Raw genomic sequence first — 23,122 nt, 5'->3', positions numbered from 1 at the left:
AAACTATTGTTAAGAGTAATGTATGCAACCATGTCAGACCCATTTATTGAAATAATTTGATAAAATAATAAAGAAATTTTAAAAAGCTTAAAAAAATTATAAACTAAATCCCTCTAGTAAAGGTTATCTTGTATGTTTAGTAATGAAAAAAAAATCAATAATGATATGGAATCACTGGTGAACCCCAGAGAACAGGCAAACAATCACTGGAACATAGAGTAATTATTAAATCTTCCAATTATAAAAAAATTCTAAGAATGGGCCCCATAATTTCATAAATTGAAACATTCTGTCTTTAATATTATATCTGATTTTCTCTAAACTTAAATAGGACACTACTTCATAAAGCCACTGCATATTTCAATAAAAAAAAGTTTGTCTGGCTATCAATGTAGTAAAAGATGGCTTCTTTTCCTGAGATGCCAACAAAGGTTCATCTGAGTTATGAGAAAAACCAAACAGGAATTAACCACCAGGGTTCCAAATTGATTTTGAAAATTATTGATAGAGTTTGAAAAATCTCTTTTCAGAATCTCTCTAAATTTGGGCATTCTCAAAACATACGAATGAGAGAAGCTTGGAAAATTTTACATTTCTCACAAAATGGGTCAATATCTGCATAGAAATGGGGTAATTTAAGTTTGGACATATGAGTTCTATGCCTCATCTTAAATTGCTATAATCAATGTCTTGCACGGAATGAGGAATTATTAATCAAACTGACAGTAGAGTACCAATCTTCATCTGAAAAAATTATGTTCAAGTCTTGTTCCCAATCTCCTTTGATCTCAGCTATGGGGACTAAATTTAAGTCCAATAAATTATTATAAATACATGCTATTAATCCACCATAAAAATAAAATTTTATATTAAAAAACAGATCAACAATCTTTGTGTCAGGGGAGATCACATGATACCATAGAGAACATAGCGCTCCCTTACAACTCCTGGGGATTTTAATAAAAAAGTGCTAATTAAGTAAAGTTTTTACTATTAAGGTCAATTTAAAGTCTTCTTAAAATACTAATAACTTTAATTACAATGTCACCGAATAAAGAAAAAACTCCAAAAACTACACTGAAAGAAAAATGCGAACCATGGAAAGAAAAAAGAACCTGGGCCTACCTCTTCAATGAAGCTGGCCGTTGGCATTCTTCCTGGACCCGCTGGAGACAGCCCTGGAGAACCATCACTGTGGCTCACTCCAAAGATGGCGCTGTCATGAAAACTATTTCCGCACTGCGCATGTGCGACTTCTCGCGCATGAATGCTGCGGTTGAAAAGATTCAAGGGAAAAAAATCTTCACCCCTCAGAAAGGGCCAGTCCAGCGCTTCAGGTCTGTAAGAAGAAGACTTACCTGGTATGGAAGATGATTCTAGTGACTCTACAAGTGAAGATGAAGATACAACTACAGAAGAAGAATTTAACGGCAAGGCAAAGTTTTTTAAGAAAAAATGATTAAAATTGAGGCTAAAATTGGCAATCTTGCAAATGCAATGGAGAATAATTTAAAAATTTTTTTAACTGGAGAAGTACAACAAATTAAAATTGATTTAAATAAATCAATAAATAATGTTTCACAAAGGGTTGATAAATTAGAAGAAAGAATTCGGGAAAATCATGAAGAAGTTCAATGCCTTGCGGAAAGAGCAAATGTTAATGAGGACTCTTACTGCTTTGATTTCTAAGAATAAAAAATTGTTAGAAAAGGTTGATATTTTGGAAAATTAGAGTGGAAGGAGTAATCTTAAAATTGCTGGAATGTCTGAAGATAAAGAAGGTCAAGATATAATTCACTTTTTTCAAGACTGGATACTGCAAATATTTGGATGAGAAAACTGTAAAGAGAAAATTTTGATTGAAAGAGCTCATAGAGCTCTCCAACCAAAACCAGGACCAAATCGAAGACCTTGGTCTATATTGATAAGAATTTTAAATTATCAAGATAGAAAAAATATAACCTGGATTGGCAATGAGAAGAGTTAAGGAACATGGACTTTTGAATTACGAAGATGATAAAATCTTTTTTATCCAGTTCTGAATCAAGCTCTTTTGAAGAGGAGGAAATAATTTAATCCGGTTAAGAAGTCTTTGTCTGATAAAGGTTATAGATTTGTGTTGCAATATCCAGCAACTCTGAAAGTTTTTATTCCAGATCACCAGAATGTCTTCTTCAACAATTATATTTTGTTAACGATCTGCCATGGCTTGCCTACAACAAGAGGACTTGTTCAAATGATTTATTAAAATGGGGAGTATGTTCTCCTCTTTCTTTAACTTTTTTTTCTTTTTCCCCGGGAGTCGGAGTTGTGTTTGATAGTTTCTGACGACTACTTATGTTTTCATGGTTTAACCGCAACTGTAAAATGGAGGGTAGTAATGCTGGCCCTTTTGTCATTTTGAGGAGGGAGGGTTTTCTTATTTTTTTGGTTTATTGACTCAATACTTTTACATAATATTTTTATTTTGAATAAGTTCAGTGTTTTTGGATTGCAGACGATGACACCTCAGACCAATTTAATTTATGGGAATTTTTCCTGGATAGGAATGCACATTAATAATTTGGGAAAAAATGGGTAAAACCATTAAGATATTGTTTTAATATTAATGGGATTAATGGACCCCCAAAAAGAAAGAAAGTATTATCGTGTATCAACAAATTAGGAGTAGATATTGCTTTTTTACAAGAGACTCATTTAACTAAATGTGAAAAATTAAAATTGAAAAGAGATTAGGTAGGTCAAGTAGCTTTTTCTACATTTAATTTTAAAACTAGGGGAGTTGTAATTTTATTTACAAAAAAGTTACCAGTTAAAATCCAAGGTGTAATTACAGATCCGGCAGGAAGATATAGTAAAATGTCAAATATTTTCTGAAGAATGGACTTTATTGAATATTTATGCACCAAATTTAGATGATCAGAAATTTCTACAAGATACTTTTTTTAATTTAGTGAATGTACACGAAAATGTTTTAGTGGTGGTGATTTTCATTTTTATTTAGAACCTCTATTGGATAAGTCATCAGGTCATATAGTGAAATTAAAGGCAGCTAAAACATTATTATTTTTAATGGAGAAGAATGCATCCTACGGAAAGGAATTATTCTTTTTACTCTAGCAGATTTGATACACATTCTAGAATTAATTTTTTCTTCCTTTCTACTCAAAATCAATTAAGAGTGATTGCTGTGGATTATTATCTGACCATTCTCCTCTTTTAATTGAGTTGGAATTTGAAGAAAAACAATATTTAGTTTATAGATGGAGATTGAATTCTATATTACTGAAGAGACTGGATTTTTGTTTATTTATATTCAATTGTTTTGTGAAACTAATTTAAATTCAGTAGATAATATGTTTATTTGAGATACATTGATAGCTTATTTACAAGGTCAAATTTTAAGTTATTCTTAAAAACTTTAAAAAAAAATAAAAGATATAAACAAATTGGAAAAGGAGATATCTTTATTGGAAAAATAAATTCAAAAATCTTTCTGAGGATAAATATAGAATTTTAACAAATAAAAAAATTATAATATAATACAATGTTAACATATAGAACAGAGAAAATGATATTACAATCAAAGCAGAAATATTATGAGTTAGGGGAAAGGTCACATAAAGTTTTAGCTTGGCAATTAAAAGCAGAACAATCTTCTAGAACAATTAATGCTATACAACAGGATAATGATGAAGTGACATATTAGCCACAAAAATTAATGATGTATTTAAGGAATTTTATGGGAATATATATCTGATTCATTACAAGATGAAGAAGCTATAGATAATTATATGTCAGACATAAGAAAATTTAGATCTATTAGAGAGCCCTTTTACTGAGCAGGAGATTTATAATGTTCTTACAAGTTTAAATAATAATAAATCTCCAGGTGAAGATGGGTTTCCAGTTGAATTTTATAAAGCGTTTAAAGATTTATTGATTCTATTATTTATGAAAGTAATAGAACAAGCTTCTAAACAACATTGTCTTCCAGAAACATTTTCTATGGCAATAATCATGGTTATTCCTAAAAATAGTAGGGACCCATTAAGGCCTATTTCTTATAGGCCTATATCTTTGTTAAATGTAGATTATAAAATTGTAGTAAAAGTATTGGTGAATAGCATTCATGAATATCTTCCTGATTTAAGGATCAGATGGGTTTTGTTAAAAATAGACAAACTTCATAGAATATAGTCAAGGTTATTAAGTATAATTCATTTAGCTCAGAAAAAAAGAAGATATAAGTCTTATTGTAGCTTTAGATGCCGAAAAAGCTTTTGATAGATTAGAGTGGGATTTTTAATTTAAGGTGTTAAGTAAATTTAGTTTTGGTATTAACTTTGTGAATTAGATTAAGGCCTTATATAGAAGTCCAAATACTAAAGTGATTACTAATGGACAGATATCTCAATATTTTAAAAAGATCTAGTAGGCAGAGGTGTCCTTTATCATCATCTTTGTTTGCTTTAGCTATAGAATCACTTGCACAAAAGATTAGAAATGATCAACAATTAAAAGGATATAAGATAAATCATGTACCTGATAAAATTAGTTTATTTGCTGATGATGTATTAGTATATTTAACTCAATGACAAATATAATTACCAAGACACTATAGTCATTGGTTAAAATATGGGAAAATTTGGGGATATAAGATAAATTGGGATAAAAGTGAACTAATGGAACTTGTAAAAGGAGATTATTTACAATGTGGACAAGCGGTTGGTTTTAAATGGACAGATAAAATTAAATATTTAGGTGTACTTAGTGATGCTAATTTGAAAAAAAATTCCATTACTTAAAAATATCAAGGAAAATTTAAAGAAATGGGTATGTTTACCGATTACATTAATTGTATTAAAATGAATATTTTTCCACGAATTCAATATTTATTCCAACTTTACCTCTATCACAACTTCAAAAAAATTTTCAAGATTTAAATGAGCAAGTTTTGAAATTTCTTTGGAAAGGGAAGATGGCAAGAAAGTCATTAGAAAAATTAACATGGAAATAAGAACAAGGAGGATTACAACTTCCAATTTTAAGAATTATTGCAGAGCAACGCAATTAAGATTTTTAGTTTTTATGTTTGTTAAAATTATACCATCATGGGATGATATTGAGCCAAATAAGATATGAGAAGTTAAACCAGATGAGTTTACTTATAAATTGGATTTTAAATCCAATGTAATAGATAAGGAACCTCTGATACTAAAACATTTGTTGAACATTTGGAATTGATGGATATATTCTTTCATTAAAAACAGTAATTAATCCTTTATGTTTTTTTTTAAATATATGGTATTACAAGGGAATCTCGAATTTGGGGGATTGTTATGATAATAATAGATTGATGTCTTTTGATCAATTAATGATTCAATGTGGTATACCTTACATCAGGGGTCTCAAGCTTGCGGCCCACGGGCCAACTGCGGCCCTCGGGACGATAGTTTGTGGCCCCGCTTTAATATGAAAGTTTAATGTTAGTGCGGCCCGCGAGTTTTATATGATTGGCACTTTTCAGTGTTGTGTGCGGAGCTGAACGAACCTACCAATCACGGTGGGGTATATTGCTCTCGGGGGCGGGACATCGGCTGGGCTTATTGCGAATATAAGCATATTTGTGTGCATTTTCTATTTGTCATTATATGCACGCAGCACATGCGCAAATTTTGCAGCCGCTCCCGCTTCATGCGCTTCGGTGTCCAGTCTGAACCCGGAAGTTGTTGCTCAGTGGGACAGAAAAAGAAGCGGAAAAGACGCATCGGCTAAACACTGAAACTTCAACGCAACAGTGACACCAAGTGGAATTATATATATATTATACAGCCCCAAACATGTCTTTTTCAAAGCCTGCAGTGAAGAGAAAGATTGGTGATGAGCACAGACAATTTCAGGAAAAGTGGGAAGTGCAATATTTCTTTGTTGAGCACAGGGGTATCCCGATGTGTCTTATTTGCACAGAGAAAATTGCAGTGCACAAAGAATACAATTTGAAACGTCATTACATAGCTAGACATGCTGAGGAGTATGCAAAATACCAAGGAGATGAGAGAACCAACCGGGTTGCTAATCTTAAAACATGTCTAGTGAGGCAACAAGATTTCTTTAAGAAAGCAACCGAAGAGAATGATGCAGCAGTCGAAGCTAGCTACATGGTTAGTGAGATGATTGTTAAAGCAGGAAAGCCATTCACAGAAGGTGAATTTGTCAAAAAGTGCATATTACAGCCTGCAAGTATTGTCTGTCCAGAAAAAAAAAGGTCAGTTTAGCAACATCAGCCTTTCTGCCAACACCGTAGCAGAGCGCATTTCTGACCTGTCAAGTGACGTTAATGATCAACCGTGTGAGAAAGCAAAATGTTTCAGTGTATACTCAGTCATTCTTGATGAGACCACAGACATCACCGACACTGCCCAGCTCGCAATCTATGTTCGTGGTGTTGATGACAATTTTGAAGTCACAGAGGAGTTGCTCACAGTAATTCCAATGCATGGCCAGACCACCGCTCAGGAGATATTTTACCAGCTGTGTAATGCCATTGAGAATGTCGGTTTGCCATGGAAGAGGTTTGTTGGAATAACAACCGATGGAGCGCCATCAATGACAGGGAGGAAAAATGGACTGGTGGCACTTGTAAAAAAAAACTGAAAGAGGAGAGTGTGGAGGAGGCCATTGCTCTGCACTGCATTATCCATCAGCAGGCTCTTTGCAGCAGATGCCTGAAGTTTGACAATGTGATGTCTGTCGTTGTGAAATGCATCAACCAAATCAGATCCAGGAGCTTAAAGCACAGAGGTTTCCGAGCTTTTTTAGAGGAAATGGAGTCAGATTATGGGGATGTGCTCTACTTCACCGAGGCACGTTGGCTCAGCAGGGGAAACATATTGAAGAGGTTTTTTGAGTTGAGAGCGGAAGTGAAAGCCTTCATGGAGAAAGATGGGGTTGCTGTTCCCGTGCTAAGTGATTCCAAATGGCTCATGGACTTAGCTTTTCTTGTTGATATTACACATGAGCTTAATGTACTGAACAAGAAGTTACAAGGCCAGGGGCAACTTGTCAGTGCTGCCGATGACAACGTGAGAGCATTCTCTGCAAAACTTATGTTATGGAAAGCCCAGCTTTCTCAGACAAACCTTTGCCATTTCCCAGCATGCAAGGCACTCATGGATTCAGGCACACCATTCAGTGGTGAGAAGTATGTGGATGTCATTTTGATGCTACAGGAGGAATTTGATCACAGATTTGCAGACTTCAAGATGCACAGAGCCACATTTCAAATTTTTGCGGACCCCTTCTCCTTTGATGTGCAAGATGCCCCTCCTGTGCTTCAAATGGAGCTCATTGACCTGCAGTGCAACTCTGAACTCAAAACCACGTTCAGGGAGGTGAGTGGAAAAGCAGACAAGCTTGGGCAATTTTTGAGAGAATTGCCCCCCAGCTTCCCTGAGCTTTCCTGAATGTTCAAGCGGACCATGTGTCTTTTTGGGAGCACATAGTATGGGGTTTTTGGGGTTTCATAGTATCAGCTGCAGAGGGTAGAAAGGGACAATAGAAATTGTCACAAATTCCTGGAGTCCTTTGATGGTATCGAGCCTCGAGAATTTGAGAATAGATTCCACCTTGCCAGGCAATGGAACAACACCTTGGCTACTGATCTGATGACCCAAGATCTCGATAGAGGACTGTCTGAATTTGCACTTGGAGGGATTCACAGGTAGCCTGAACTCCTGTAGGCGGTGGCAGAGTAAATGCAGATGCTCTTTGTGGGAGTGAGTGGTGATGAGTATGTCATCCAAGTACATGAAAATGAAGTCAATGCTATTCTCCACTGCATCCATCAATCACTGGAATGTTTGTGCACCATTTTTGAGCCCAAAAGGCATTATCAAAAAATTTGAAGAGGTGTTATGATGGCAGTCTTTGGCATATTCTCTGAGTTTACGGAATTTACACACACCAAGTCAATTTTATAAAATATCCTGGCTCCATGAAGATTAGCTGTAAAGTCCTGTATATGGAGCACAGTCTAGCGGTCTGCAGTGGTAGTGTCGTTGAGATGCCTGTAATCCCTGCAAGGTCTCCAGCCTCCCATGTCTTTGGGCACCATATGTAGTGCTATCAAACCTGAGTATGATTCCAAGTTCCTCCATTTTGTGGAATTCTTGTTTTACAAGTCTCAACTTGTCAGGTGGCAGGCATTGGGCTTGGGTGCGTAGAGGAGGTCCTTGGGTGAGGATGTGGTGTGTGATGCCATGTTTAGGTGTGGCAGTGGAGAGGTGGGGAATGATGATGTCCGGAAACTCTGCAAGAAGTTTGGCGAATTCATTGTTCGAGTACTCCATGGTGTCTAGGTATGGGGCAGGTAGTTTGGCTTTTCCAAGGTGAAAAGTCTGGAATGTTGTGGTGTTCACCAACTGCTGCCATTTTAAGTCCACCAACAGTGAGTGGGCTCTGAGGAAGTCAGCACCCAGCAATGACTGGAACATAGCAGCAAGAATGAACTTCCATGTGAACTTATTGCCGCCGAATTTCAGGGGTATAGTTCGTGTGCCATACATACAAATTAAACTGTTATTCACCACAGTGAATGCTGGACCCGTGATCCTGGTACAGGTGTTAAAGTCTGAAGGAGGAATGACACTAACCTCTGCACCCATGTCGACAGAAATTTGCGCTGGAAGAGTTCGTCCCAGACGTAGAGTAGGATTTGGCGTTGGCCAGCCTTTGTAGCCATTGTCATGGAGTCATGCTGGTCCAGGGGACTGTGTGCCCTCATCATCAGTACTTGTGGAGCCTGGGCCTTTGGGTGTGACACAGCACTAATTTCTGTGTGCCTTGCACCTTGCTATTTCACACACCAAAGAATGGCTGCACAGGTGGACACAGTACGAGGGTTATCAAAGGCTTGTCAGCCAACGTGAGGCTGATGCCTTCTGGCATATGCTCTAAAAACAACTGCTTGAAGAGCAAGCAAGGCCTATGGCCATCTGCCAGTGCCGACATGTCATTCGTTAAGTCTGAAGGGGTGCGGTTCCCCAGGCCATCGATATGGAGAAGCCATGCAGCTCACTCGTATTGTGAGAGGTCGTAAATCCAGAGAAGGAGGGCTTTTAGGGCTTCATCCTTGCCAAGACCTGGTGGGTCCTGAAGGAAACTACTACTCAATTGGCCGTGTGCTGGTCGAGGGCGCTTACCACATGATAGTACTTAGTGCCGTCCACTTCTATTTTGTACTTTTAGGTTGAGTGGTCCAAAAGACAGGTAATTTGAGCAAAACCACTGCATTGTCCATCTTGGGTCCAAAATTCATTTGGGCCCGTCGGTGTCACCAATGTAGCAACTGTGTTGCAGTGCGAAATGAAGAATGAAAAAATGAATAGATGTAATCTAGTTGAAATTCAGTAAAAGTCGTTTACTCAGTCTCACTCAGCTTTTTAAAACCCACGTGTTCCAAATGACGTTATCGCATTGTGACATCATAACCTCATGACACTTGGAATCTCCCGAGCTGGTTCAATTAACCCTCTGGTGAGCCGCTACACACTGAAGTTAGGTGAGATACAAACCAGGGGACATAGGTTAAAGGTGAAGGGGGAGATGTTTAAGGGGGATATTAGGGGGAATTTCTTCACACAGTGACTGGTGGGAGTATGGAATGAACTGCTAGCTGAAATGGTGAATGCGGGTCAATTTTAGCATTAAAGAAAAATTTGAACAGGTACATCAATGGGAGGGCAATGGAGGAATATGGAATGGGTACGTCAGTGGGACGAGACAGAATAATAGTTTGGCACAGATGAGAAGTGCTGAATGAGTTGTTTCTGTGCTGTAATGTTCTATGGTTCTAAATGTACAGTTCAACACTTTGAGATAACTATTAAGAAGCACAATTTGTATGATATGCTTATTTTAATTAATTTCTTAAAAACTAGTTTGAATAGAAGTAGTCATTTCTATTATTTGGTGAATGGCCTGGCAGACCAATGGGCAGAAGTTAGAGCAATGGAGTCTTATAGCACAGAAATAGGCCCAACTTTTCCATGCTCAACAAAGTACCTTCCAGAATTAGTCTCTCCACTGCTTTGGGCCTATACCTTTCCCATTCATGTAGTTATCCACATGTTTCTTCAGGGAAGCTGGCAGCTTGTACAATATGCCTACTACCCTCTGTCTGAAGAACTGTCTCCTCATGTCTAGCTCTTGATGACTGGGGCTCGATAGTATACACTCATCAAAGTGACTATTCCTTTTTGTTCCTGATATCCATCCACAGTGCATCATGTGATAGTTCTCCAACAATACCCTCTCTGAAGACTACTACGGTATCTTTTTTGCCTAATATTGCAACCCCTACCTCTCTTCTTCCTGTTCCTATCACATATGGCACCCTGGAATATTGAACTGCCAGTCCTTATCCTTCTTCAACTACTTCTCCATTGTGACTACAGTATCCCATTGTTCTATTCACACCCTAAGCTCAGCTACTTTCGGTATCATACATTTTGCATGAAAATAAACTCAATGTTTACCTGCCTTACCACATGCCCTCCATTCTGTTCTGCTTCAACACTCTCCCTTTGCTTTCTTCACTGTCCTTAAACCTTTTTGGTCCTCTTCTCTCCATCTTGAATCACAACCCCTCTGCCAATCTAGTTTAAAGCCTAGCAGATTCCCTTGTGAGGAACTCTCTGGTTCGTGTCCAGTGTATCCTGTCTCTCTTGTACAGGTTACCTCACCCTAGAAGAGATCCCAATTATTTATAAAGCTGAAATTTTCCCTCCTCCATTAACTTCTCAACCACATAATAATAATTAGTTTCAAAAAGCCTAAACCATAAGGACATAACTGCTCACTCACCTTGTGCCTCTCTTGTGTTATTGCCTGTGTTGATCACAGCTTTGACTCTGAATATTCAAGTATCTTGTGAAGACAGAAAAAGAGATGCTAGAAGAAAGAGGCTATCTGAACTTCCACGTAATGAGCAAATATTCCCAGAACATGTGGTAATCAAGTTTGTTCACTGCTCCTCAGTTCAGTTTCTCCAAATATGAGCAATGTGGTCTTGTCCTTGCTATCTCTATTTTCATAAACAAAGAGCAAAGAACAGCTTAATAAAAACAGTGATGGATTATTTCATACTACACTAACTCAAATATTTCACAAATATAAACTCATTCTTGTTGGCAGGTGTCTGAAAAGTTAAAACTGGCGGAAAAGACTGCAATAGATATAGACAAATTGAGAGATGGATATCGACCCGCTGCCAAAAGAGGAGCAATTTTGTTTTTTGTCTTGTCAGAGATGGCACTGGTTAACAATATGTACCAATACTCTCTGGCATCTTTCCTGGAGGTCTTTGACTTGTCTCTTCGCAAATCTTTACCTGACTCGATACTTCAAAAGCGATTGAAGAACATCATGAATGCATTGACTCTTAATATGTACAATTATGGCTGCACAGGTTAGTAGTGTGAATGTTGCTACAATATTGTTGTTCAAATCTACTGTTAAATTATAGTTCCTGTGATGTGGAGAACAAGTTTGGGGATGGTGGGGGGGTGGGGGGGGGGGGTGCGGCAATAAGTGACAAGTCTGAACATAGTTTAATCATATAGATCTTTATTTACACATGAGGGAAGGGGGGAAGTTGCAACAGGAATCACAGTAACACATATGCAGCTGAACAACCGATATTTGCTACTCCCAAAAGCTCACTACTAATCGTATTTCTCGCATATAAGCGTAGGGATAAAATAAACAGTACCTGACACCACTTGCTCACTAGCAGGCACAGTGCCCTAATTAACTACAAAGTGTAACTACACTGATAATAACGAGTATGGCAAAACAGTCCTCCTCAGGTATGCACCACAGTAGCCCCCACACTTTAATGGCACACACCTTACAATTGGTTCTCCAGCATCACCCACCTGGAGTGGAGCTAGGGTTTCATTCCCAGAGGAAAAAGAGAAAGAACTGCTCAATGTGAGCCTTATACTGCAGCCGGCTGGAAGGTGGGGGGGGGGGGGGGCGTGTGGGGGGGAGGGAGGGGGCTCAATTGGTGTGACCAAATGAGGTAATGTATCTAAGATAGCTAATCATAAGGTAACCTCAACTGTGAGTGGACTTGACCTTGATTGGAAGGTGAGATAACGTCTGGCCAGGTGTTTGGTTAAGAAAGTGTCAGGTTCAGTGGGTTCAAAGAGAGACAAGTCTGGACACAAGAGTTTGCAATCAAATGTAACTTTATTAACACAACAATTAATAAGAGACAATTTATAAAGGAGCATGGGAACATACACACACAATTTATAAAAGAGCATGGGAACATACACGCACAATTTATAAAGGAGCATGGGAACATACACACACAATTTATAAGGGAGCATGGGAACATACACGCACAATTTATAAAGGAGCATGAGAACATGCACACACAATTTATAAGGGAGCATGGGAACATACACGCACAATTTATAAAGGAGCATGGGAACATACACACACAATTTATAAGGGAGCATGGGAACATACACGCACAATTTATAAAGGAGCATGAGAACATGCACACACAATTTATAAGGGAGCATGGGAACATACACGCACAATTTATAAAGGAGCATGGGAACATACACACAATTTATAAGGGAGCATGGGAACATACACGCACAATTTATAAAGGAGCATGGGAACATACATGCACAATTTATAAGGGAGTATGGGAACATACAAGCACAATTTATAAAGGAGCATGGGAACATATATGCACAATTTATAAGGGAGCATAGGAACATACACGCACAATTTATAAAGGAGCGTGGGAACATACAGGCACAATTTATAAGGGAGCATGGGAAAAATTGTAACAGGAAACAATCGGAGAGAACGTTAAACAGTACACAATTATTCATTCACTCAGGCGATGGAGACATTTGCACCCTATAAGTAGGGGTTAAACATACGCTCCCAGACCCCTGAGGTGGATCTGGTACCACTAGACACACAGGGGTGTAAGCACACTCTTGGACCCCTGATCAGTTGAGAGCAGCAGCTCTACTGACAGTATTGATCTATAGCAATTTGAGCAATAGCAATACCACGGCTCAGCTTCAGTGCAGCTTGCACCTTACCCACGACCCTTGCAAGCGATGTCTGCAGTTGCGACTTTGCATGGAGTAGTGTCTGGGGCTTCCACCACCAGGCAGAGAGGGTGAGTGTCCTCTGTGGTGATGCTAAATACAGGGCTCTAGCCAATAAGGGTCTAGGTGATTTGAATCAGCCAATGGCAAGGTGTGCACTGACCATTGGTCTGACCCAATCTTAACTGACACTCCACCTGCAAACTGTAACTTTGTCTAAAACTTTGTAACTTTGAATAAAACAAAATGTACACCATCTACTGACAGATAATGTGACTTCCAAATGAGTTTCAGCTGGGGAGGCTGTGCGACCACCAGCAATAGGAAGGAAAGCCATGCCTCCTCCACAAAATACTGGGCTCCCGCTGAAGGGGGTCATGTCACCCTCCACATTACTGTTCCTGAAAATAATTGGCTTGTAAAGTTCTAAGTTACAATTGACTGCCTGTTGCATAAATATAATTTTTATATGGTATGTGTCAGCCATGGCTCAGTTCTGGTACTGAATCCCAGAGTTCGAGGGTTGAGGATTCAAGTCCAACATTAGTAAGCTAAGAACCAGGATCCAGCCTGCACTCCACTGCAGTGATGAATGCGACATGGTGACAATTTTGGGTGAAATGTTAAACCAGGCCCCTGTGTCTCCCCATTCGAGAATGTGAATGATCCCACTAATTGGAGAAGAAACAAGAACGTCTCCCCAGTAAAAAAAAAAAAGAGCTGCTTGAGGAAATGAGCAGGCCAGGTAGCATCCATGGGTAGAAATGGCCAGTCAACATTTTGGGTCAGAACCCTTTATCAAGGTTCTCCCCACTGTCTTGGATGATATGAATCAACATCACTACCCATCAATTATCTAGGAATATTATTTTGTTGTTCATGCTGTCCTCAGGTTGGCTGTTCCTTCCTGCATCAGGGAGCAGTGAGTGCACTTTTAAAAATCAAACTATAAAGTGCTGTAATTCAAGTGCCACTCTAGACAGGATCAGTTGCTGATTTATACTCTTTGCTCAGATTAACCCCGTTCTGTCCCTCAACTTCAGTTAATGGGGTGACAGGGTTAACACAGCAGTTAGTGCGACGCTATTTCAGCGCCAGCAACCTGGGTTCAAATCTAGGGCTGCTATGTTCTCCCTGTGTCTGCATGGGATATCCCCAGATGCCCTGGTTTCCTCCAACCCACTAAAGCATGTGGAGTCTGTAGGTAAATTTGGATATAATTAAGGCACATGGATTTAAATGGTTGGAATTAGCTTCTACCCTGCTGGAAATAAAATTTTTAAAATTGTATTTCTTGGAAAATAGCTGTATGCAAAAAGTATTTCCTGCTGTTACCCCTACACCATCCAGATTATGCCCTCAATCTGTATTGTTATCAAAGCAATTACTTTCCCTGTTTTATTGAACTGTCATTTTAAACAATCTGATTAGATTATTCTTTCAACCTTGAGGTGTCAATATAACCTGTCTTAATGTATGAACAGTTGTACAAATCAAGTATTGATTTGATTGTCTAAATATAGTTCCTGAGATTCATTTCTTAGCAGCCAGGAAAGGTTCACATGACCCATCCCTGAAATAGGTAGGTTGACTTTTGAGAAAAAATTGGAAGACCTAAATTTTTATCCACTGGAGTGCAGAAGAGTCAGAGGGGGCTTAATTAAACATAAGCCATTTTTTACACTGAAAATCTGCATTATGTCATATACATGACCTGTCTCTGGAAGCTGACTTGCTTGTCCACACAGAACAGAGAAAAGCCGGGTTGATGAGTCCTTTTACACAGCAAGCTGACTTTCAGAAGCAAAAGAGGCGGGACATATACATTAGGGTTAGCCCCTTTCCACTTCTGACACTACTTACCTAGGCGGATTAAAGCCAGGTAAATTCAGGACCCCCCCCCCCCCCAATCTGCCTTCAAAGTGCTTAAAAGGTGGATAATATGACTTTCATCATCTGTGTAAAAGGGGTAATAGAAGATCCTGAGGAATGTTGGCAGGGTGGATGTAGAGAGGATGTTTTCTTTTGTTGAAGAATCTGAAACTTGGAGTCGCTGTTTATAAATAAATGGTTGTTAATTTATTTCTTTTTAAAATATTTTTATTGAGTTTAATAGAAAAAAACTCTTTATACATGGACTTGTAATGAATAACCTAAATCAATCGTCATATACTTATCACATGAAAATTATAAATCAGAAGTATAACCACAAATATTTACAACTTATCCTAATCAAAACATCAAATTCTATGATTATATTAACAATGAAACCATTCCACATAATAAAACCAAAATTAATAGTTTTTTTTAAAAGTTAAGATATAATTATATAAAAAAAGGAATGTATACTTCTCAAATAATTTTGTTTTATTCTATGATATGATCAATATTGATGATCCACAATTAAACTCCACTTTATCTGTTTTCTCTACTAATAAAATGAAAAAATTTAAAAAATGAAATAACCCCACCCTCTAAACAAGGTTAACTTGTATCAATTATATAGATATGAATCAAATCATGACTTTCTTTCTATTCACTTTTATAGTCACTTGTAGGCTAAGTTATGGATTTGTCTGCGATGCTTTTTCAATCATTTCCAATACAATTTCAATTGTATTTAAATCCTTTATTATTAACATGCAAAACTTGTAACCTTCTGTCCTGATATTCTATATAATAGACTCTTAACACCAAAACATTCATATAAAAGTTAATGAAGCCAAAACAATTCTGAAATGATACTTAAATACTTAAATGATGCTTAAACAGTTAATAGAAATTGTCGATCCCTAATTTACCCTACTCCGGTTTCTAAACTGTAGACGCCCTAGCGAACCTCCTTTTAAGTGTGCCCAAAACCACTGCATGTGCTCCTTTGAACATGTTGGCTCCTGGCTCCAAATGCTAGCTTGAGACACAGAGCCAGGTGCACATGCTTATTGAAGGATGCACTGGTCCTCGCTAAACTGCTCTCTACTGGCACTGAGCCAACCACATGGGCATTGCTATGCTCTTCCAGAACTGCAATGGTGCCGGCCTTTGCGCATCCTCCTATCAGCACACACACCCAACAGTCAACATGGCCAAGTGCGGCTTACTAATCTTCAGGATGCTGTCGTCGCCCGTGGGATGCTGCCCAACCACAACCAAAGATGAGCTTTTGGTTCTTACGATGACCTTCATATACCAGACAGAGAGTCTCCAGAGCATCTGTACACCTTAAATCTTCAAGTTATGATAATAATCCATGAATAGGCCCCACATCTTATCAAATTCAAACCTTACATTTTTGATGTTATATCTAATTTTTCCAAACTTAGGTAAGACTTAATATCATGTAACCATTGGATATGGGTGGATGAAGAGTTATACTTCCATTTCATCAGAATTGCTTGTCTAGCTATCAGCGAGCTAAAAGCTAAAATTTTCTTTTGGGTTGAAGTCAAGAATATATCCTTTTCTTGAGAAATCCAAATAAAACAATTAAAGGTCATGGTTTGACCAGCTGAGTTTCTCCAGCATTGTGTTTTTACTAGCTGAAACATTTACCTGGTCCCTTTTCTCCAATTAAACTGACAGATACTTTACATTTTTATGCTCCTTTGTCTTGAAAAGACACTGGAAAATTCAATGGAAGAAAATATATTTTAGTGGGAAATTGTTCTTTTAACTTGGATTCTGCTAGACAGGAGACTTACTTTGAAAACTGCTCATAATTCAGTTGAAAAATGATTAAATTTTGCAGAACTGTCATTCTTCACCTTGCTGATAATGTTAATGCTTATAAAATATAACATTTCCCTTCTCGCTCCAGGTTTGTTTGAGAAACACAAGTTACTTTTCTCATTCAACATGACAATAAAGCTTGAGCAGGCAGAGCACAGGATCCCTCGGGAAGAACTGGATTTTTTCCTGAAAGGTAGGAGCTAATGTGTCTCTAAGAGTCAAAACTTAATTTTAAACAGCTTTTGATCAGAAAGTAAATTAAGATAATCTTATAAAATCCACAAATTAATGCACATGCTAATATAATAGTATCAAGAGGGAGTTGGACATTGAATTCAAACATTTCATGACTTGCGGCCAAACTTTGTGGATATCTTGAATGTTTCATCCAACATTTTTCAATACATGTTTTCTTTAATCTCGAGACCTCAAATTGATCCAAATTTAAAATTACTCAATTACTAAATTAAATGAACTTGGTCTTTCGTTGAGCGAACTTGGTCTTTTTCTCTTTGGAGCGACAGAGGAAACCTGATAAAGGTGTACATGTGAATGGCCAAAGGCTTTTTCCCCAGGGCTAAAATGGCTAGCATGAGGGGGCATAGATTTAAGATGCTTGTGAGTAAATATAGGGAGGATTTAAGAGGTAAGTTTTTCACATTGAGAGTGATGGGTGCATGGAATAAGCTACTGGCTTTCATGGTAGAGGGAGGTACATTTGGATTGATCTTTTAAGAGGCAATTAGATAAGTACTGTACACAGAACTGAGTAAAATGGAGGGTTATACAGTAGGGAAATTCTAGCCAGTTGTTAGAGTAGATTGTTAGGTAGTGTTAGGTCTGCTTTGTTCATGAATGAGTGAGTCAAACACCAGACTGAGTCGAAATCAAGGTTCTTTGTTCTTTATTGCCGGATTGTAACACTTGCAACTAACAGTGTTAGTTGGAAAAGGCGCATTCTGCCGTTATCAGCAAGTGGTGTTTTTTTTATACCTCAGGATACGTACTTAGTAAATTATCATACCATGACATTGTCCAATGAATAAACTGTTGCTATCCTTCTCTGTTAGTCTGCTGCACATCATTCTTGTTAGTGCAAAGATTCTAGTGTACAAGGTCACATCTGCATTCTGTTACTCCTTAGTACTGGGTGACTCCTTCTCCGGTCCCATCTCATGATGTTTTTACCTTACAGTAGCTGCAACACTGGGGCCTGCACTGTACTGTGGATTTCTATGTCCTTTGTACCTCTTTCCACAACAAATTACTCCTGAGAATTCCAGAATCCTTCCAAATTTCATATCATATTTCCATCCCAGCCTACTGCCATGTGGGATGGTGCTTTATCACTTTGTGGCTTGATGCTCTGAATTGTCAGGCAGAGCAGCCCAACAGAGTAAAAGAGACGTGAAAGTAGATACTGGATCACAAAAAAATGACGCTGGAAATAATAAAGGGAGACAAGAAGTTGACGGAGTATTTTGCGTCTGTCTTTACTGTGGAAGACATCCAATATGCCAGATGACCAAGGATATCAGGAAGGCAAGTGAGTGCAGTTACTATTTCAAGGAAAAATGTGCTCAAAAAGCTGAATGGTCTAAGACTAGATATGTCTCCTGCACTAGATTGATTGAGCCCTGGGGACCTAAAGAAGTAGCGGTAGATTGCGGAGGCATTGATTCAAAGTTCTGATTTATTAACAGAGTACAGACATGACATCAAAAACAACCCTGAGATTCTTTTTCCAATGGGCCAGGCTGAATTTCTACTTATTGGTAGAGCAAAAAACTCTGCATATACATATAGAAAAGAAAGAAATGTAAACAAAGAAAGAAGTGCAAATAAGTTGACTGAAATACAGAAAATAAATATTTAGTAATAAATAATGTACAAAGTAGGTGTCCTTAAATGAGTCTCTTAGTTTGTTGTTTTGGTGTCTAATGGTAAAGGGATAGAAACTGTTCCTGAACCTGCTGGCATGAGTCTCTACCTCTTTCCTGATGGGCAGCAGCAAGAACAGAGCTTGTTCTAGGTAGTGTGAATCCTTGATTACAGCTGCTGCTCTCTAAAAGCAATGTTCCATAGGACATTACAGCACAGAAACAGGGTCCTTCAGCCCTTTAGTCTGTGCTGAACCATTTTTCTGTCTAGTCCCACTGACTTGCACCATGTCCATAGCCCTCTATACCTCTCATTCTTGTACCTGTCCAAATTCTTCTTAAATGTTAAAATTGAGCCTGGATTCATTATTTCAGCTGGCAGCTTCTTCCATATTCCCACCACTCTCTGTGTGAAGAAATTCCCCCTATGTTCCCCCTAAACACCTCCCCTTTCACCATTAACCCATGTCCTCTGGTTTGTTTCTCACCTGACCTCAGTGGAAAAAGTCTTCTTGCATTTAGTCTATCTATACCCATCATAATTTTGTATACCTTTATCAAATTTCCCCTCATTTTTCTGTGTTCAAGGGAATAAAGTCTAACCTGTTTAACTTTTCCATGTAACTCAGTTCTTTCAATCCCGGCAACATCCTTGTAAATCTTCTCTGCACTTTTTCAATTTTATTGATATATTTCCTGTAGTTCGGTGACCAAAACTGAACGCAATCCTCCAAATTTGCTCTTATACAACTTTACAATAACATCCCAACTTCTATTTTAATGCTTTAATTTATGCAGGCTCTTTACAACCCTATCTACCTATAACACCACTTTTGGGGAATTTATGTATCTGTATTCCCATATCTCTCTGTTCTACCGGACTCCTCGGGGCCCTACCATTTATGTCGTACCTTGGTTTGTCCTTCCAAAATGTATCACCTATTGCTTATCTGCATTAAATTCCATTTGCTATTTTACTGTCTTTTTTTTCCAGCTGATCAAGATCTCTCCGCAAGCTTTAAAACCTTTCTCGCAGACCGCAACACCTTCAAATCTGCAAAATTGCTGATCAAATTTATCACATTACATCTAGATTCTAGATCATTGACGAAGAGTAAATGACCCAGCACTGATCCATGAGGCATACCATTAGTCACAGGCCTCCAGTCAGAGAAGCCATCATCAACTACTATTTCTGCCTTCTGCCAAAAAGCCAGCATTGAATTCAAATACATTTGTTATCTTTTTTCATCCTGGTCAATTTAATGTATACTAATGCAGTTGGCATATTGTACATATCAGTTTGGCTGCAGCAAGGAAGAATTTTGGTGCATCCTTACATGAGCTCAGCAGCTGAAGGATCCACCCAGGCTGCAGGTCAGGAGACCCACACAAATTTTTGGAGGCTGGCTCATAGGAACCAGGTATCGGAACCAGAATTTGAGAGGGTGCTGAGGGCTCCCAGAGGGCCTCAGGTTCCTGATCATGTTGGAGGTTTGAATCTGGACCTCAGGTTTCTGACGCATCGAACAGGAATCTGTGCTGTTGCAGAGGCTGTGGGAGGGCTGAAGGTGAATCCACAGACACTCAGTGTCTCTGAAGGCACTTTCTTTTGCTTCTCTTTCTCTCTTACTGTAAGGGTTGCCGGGTGACACTAATTTGCTGTACTTTGTCTGCCTTACAGCAGGTGGAAGGCCATTTCATGTAATATTACATGCTCTGACAATGAAGTAATCTTGAATCTTGTACTTAATGCATATAACAATGAATATTATCATTATCAATACTGCAATGTCCTGACTCTGGACTGTTCTGCAATGTTGGCCATTAAAAAGGAATATGGACAGAAGAAGTAGCATTTGTCCAGGAAAATCCCTTAAAAATGAAGGTTTAACTTTTGATTATGATCTGTTTCAAAAATAGATTTGGAAATTTTGGTTGAGTGATTAATATTGATTTTGTTCAATGGTTCTAATGAAGAATCATTGACCTAAACATTAACTCTATTTCTCTCTCTACAGATGCTACTTTCAGCATTTGTGTTTTTGTTTCAGATATCCTCTGCCTTTGTGCCTGGTACACAGCAAAGAGAATTTTACAGTTTTTATACTTATTTGGAATTTTTGATAATATATACATGTAGATTTGTATAGATTTTGCTCATAAATAATGTAATAAATTGTAAACATTGGATCAATCATTTCTGTTAGTGGTTGCTGTTGTTTCCTGTAAAATGTTGATGTAAGTACATTAATTATTGCAGTTGACAGCACGAGTACAGTTGACTCAACTTAGCTGATCTATAAAAAGGCTTTTGAGAATGGTAAATATTTCATGCCATATCCTTCCAGTAACCATTGAGTGTACCAGCCACATTCATGCTTGCTATTATCTGAAATATTTGTGACATCATTCTCTCCAATACATTTTTAACATGCAGACACCTTCTAAATCTTGTAACTCTGCAAAGCATGTTCACTGCTTTTCTTCCAAACCCTGTCAAGATGGTGTCCTACTTTATTATTCAAGTCCATCCTGATGACTATTTAGTAGATCTAGATCTGTGGGTATTGGCTGTGCAGTGAACTGACTTACCAGATAGCCAAATCTCATTAACTTTCTGCATGTAATCCTTCCTACTTTTTGCTTATACAAAGGACCAATTTCAGAATTAATCTGCTCAAACTAAGAAGTAGAGTATTAAAAGTTTCTTAAGCTTGATGAAAGTACTACAGTTAGATAAGCAATGAATCATATAATGCACAGCAACAGGCCCTACAATCCGCCTCTTAAATGCCAACCATGATACTAATCTACACTAATCCCATTTCCTAACTATCTCCCTTTAAGACTTTCCTATCCATGTACATGTTCAAATGTCTTTTAAACATTGTAATTGTGCCCGCCTCAACCTCTTGCTCTATATGTCCACTCCCCAATGTGTAAAAACATACTCCTTTGAATTTCTTTAAATTTCTCCCCTCTCACCATAAGCCTGTACTCAGGGAAGAACAGAACTAAACAAAATTTTGGCTCTCAGTCCTATCCTTGCCCCTCGTGATTTGTAAACCCCTGTCAGGTCACCTTTCAATGTCCTATATCACAGCAAGAATAACCCTGCCTATCCAATCTCACACCTAAAAAATTTAAATAACTTTTGTGCTTTAATGGTTTCATTTTTTAATTATTTCTGAAGTTTAGTACTTTTTGAATTGTTCTGAATATCATGGATATACAATATATAACTCAGCGTTGTTTTGTGTACAAATGGTCTGCTGATATACTGCCCAGTAGACAGTTTGTCTACTAACTGTAAAGTGTATGAAAAGGATTATTAATATGCATTGTTTCAAATCATTAAAATTATTTACGGTTAGATTATTTCCTGTAGTGTTTGAATATATGGACAAAATTATCCATATTTCTTCAAAAACTCTCATGCCTTCCCACATTTCACCAACCAATCATTTGTTCTAATGATAGGTCACCAATCTGAAACATGGATACTGTTTCTTTTTCTGTAGATCTTTCCTCATCTGCTGAGTATTTATTCCTTTTCTCTTTATTTCAGATCATTCTGATGACATTGTTGTGGTTGAACTGACTGGTTGGCAGCAGATGGTTTGATGAAATTGTCCCCAGTAGCCAAGGTTCATTGTTCAATTTGTAGTGATATAATAGATTGGACCTAACTACACTTAGCTTGATTCTGCTTTTCATAGGAAACATCTCCCTGGAGAAAAGCAAACGGCAAAAGCCCTGCCATTGGATCCCGGATCAAAGCTGGGAGAATATTGTTCACCTTACAGACACTTTTCCAGAGTTGTTTGCAACACTTCCAGATGATTTACAATTGAATAAGGAGGTGTGGCAAAATGTAAGTATCATTTCACTCCAATAAATTCCATCTCCATAGCTTAGAGATTGAAGCAAGACTACACCTGGTGAAATCAAAAGGATATCAAGAGTTGTCATTCAACATTCAAGTCCTCAGCCCCTGATTTGGCCATGGACTCAACTTGACTCATTGCCTTTGCTCTACAACCTCAATTCCCAATTTTGCAAAAATCTATCCAATTGTGACTTAATTATATTTAAGGAGGCTGCCTCTTACTGCTTCCTTGAGCAGAGAATTCCACAGGTTATCTATTCTATGGGAAAAAAATAGTTCCTTCTCATATAGATCTACTCCCTTGAATCTAGAGGCTATGTCAACTAGTTTTTGTCTCACCCATCAATGGAAGCAACTTTCCTTCCTCTATTTATCCCTTTCATAATTTTATTTAATATCACTTCTCATTCTTGTGAACTGCAGTGAGCATAGTCTCAGGTGACTCCTCGTGGGCTAACAGCCTTATTGCAGCATTC

The 23,122-nt window shown here is 38.0% G+C and overlaps 1 protein-coding gene across 3 annotated transcripts in view; it reads left to right on the top strand.

The window, feature by feature from the left end:
- dnah10 (dynein axonemal heavy chain 10) overlaps positions 1–23,122 on the top strand; it is a 677,292-nt gene that overhangs the window by 545,443 nt on the left and 108,727 nt on the right. For all 3 annotated transcript variants that reach the window (XM_069933473.1, XM_069933472.1, XM_069933474.1), the window contains 3 exons: positions 11,197–11,470; positions 16,963–17,067; positions 22,477–22,631. In XM_069933473.1, coding sequence (XP_069789574.1) covers positions 11,197–11,470; positions 16,963–17,067; positions 22,477–22,631 — 534 coding nt within the window. The remainder of the gene's footprint in view (positions 1–11,196; positions 11,471–16,962; positions 17,068–22,476; positions 22,632–23,122) is intronic.

The sequence above is a fragment of the Narcine bancroftii genome, chromosome 4, assembly GCF_036971445.1.
Source record: "Narcine bancroftii isolate sNarBan1 chromosome 4, sNarBan1.hap1, whole genome shotgun sequence".
Classification (NCBI taxonomy): domain Eukaryota; kingdom Metazoa; phylum Chordata; class Chondrichthyes; order Torpediniformes; family Narcinidae; genus Narcine; species Narcine bancroftii.
The sequence above is the reverse complement of the archived record's forward strand: the minus strand, read 5'-3'. Positions and strand labels throughout refer to the sequence as shown.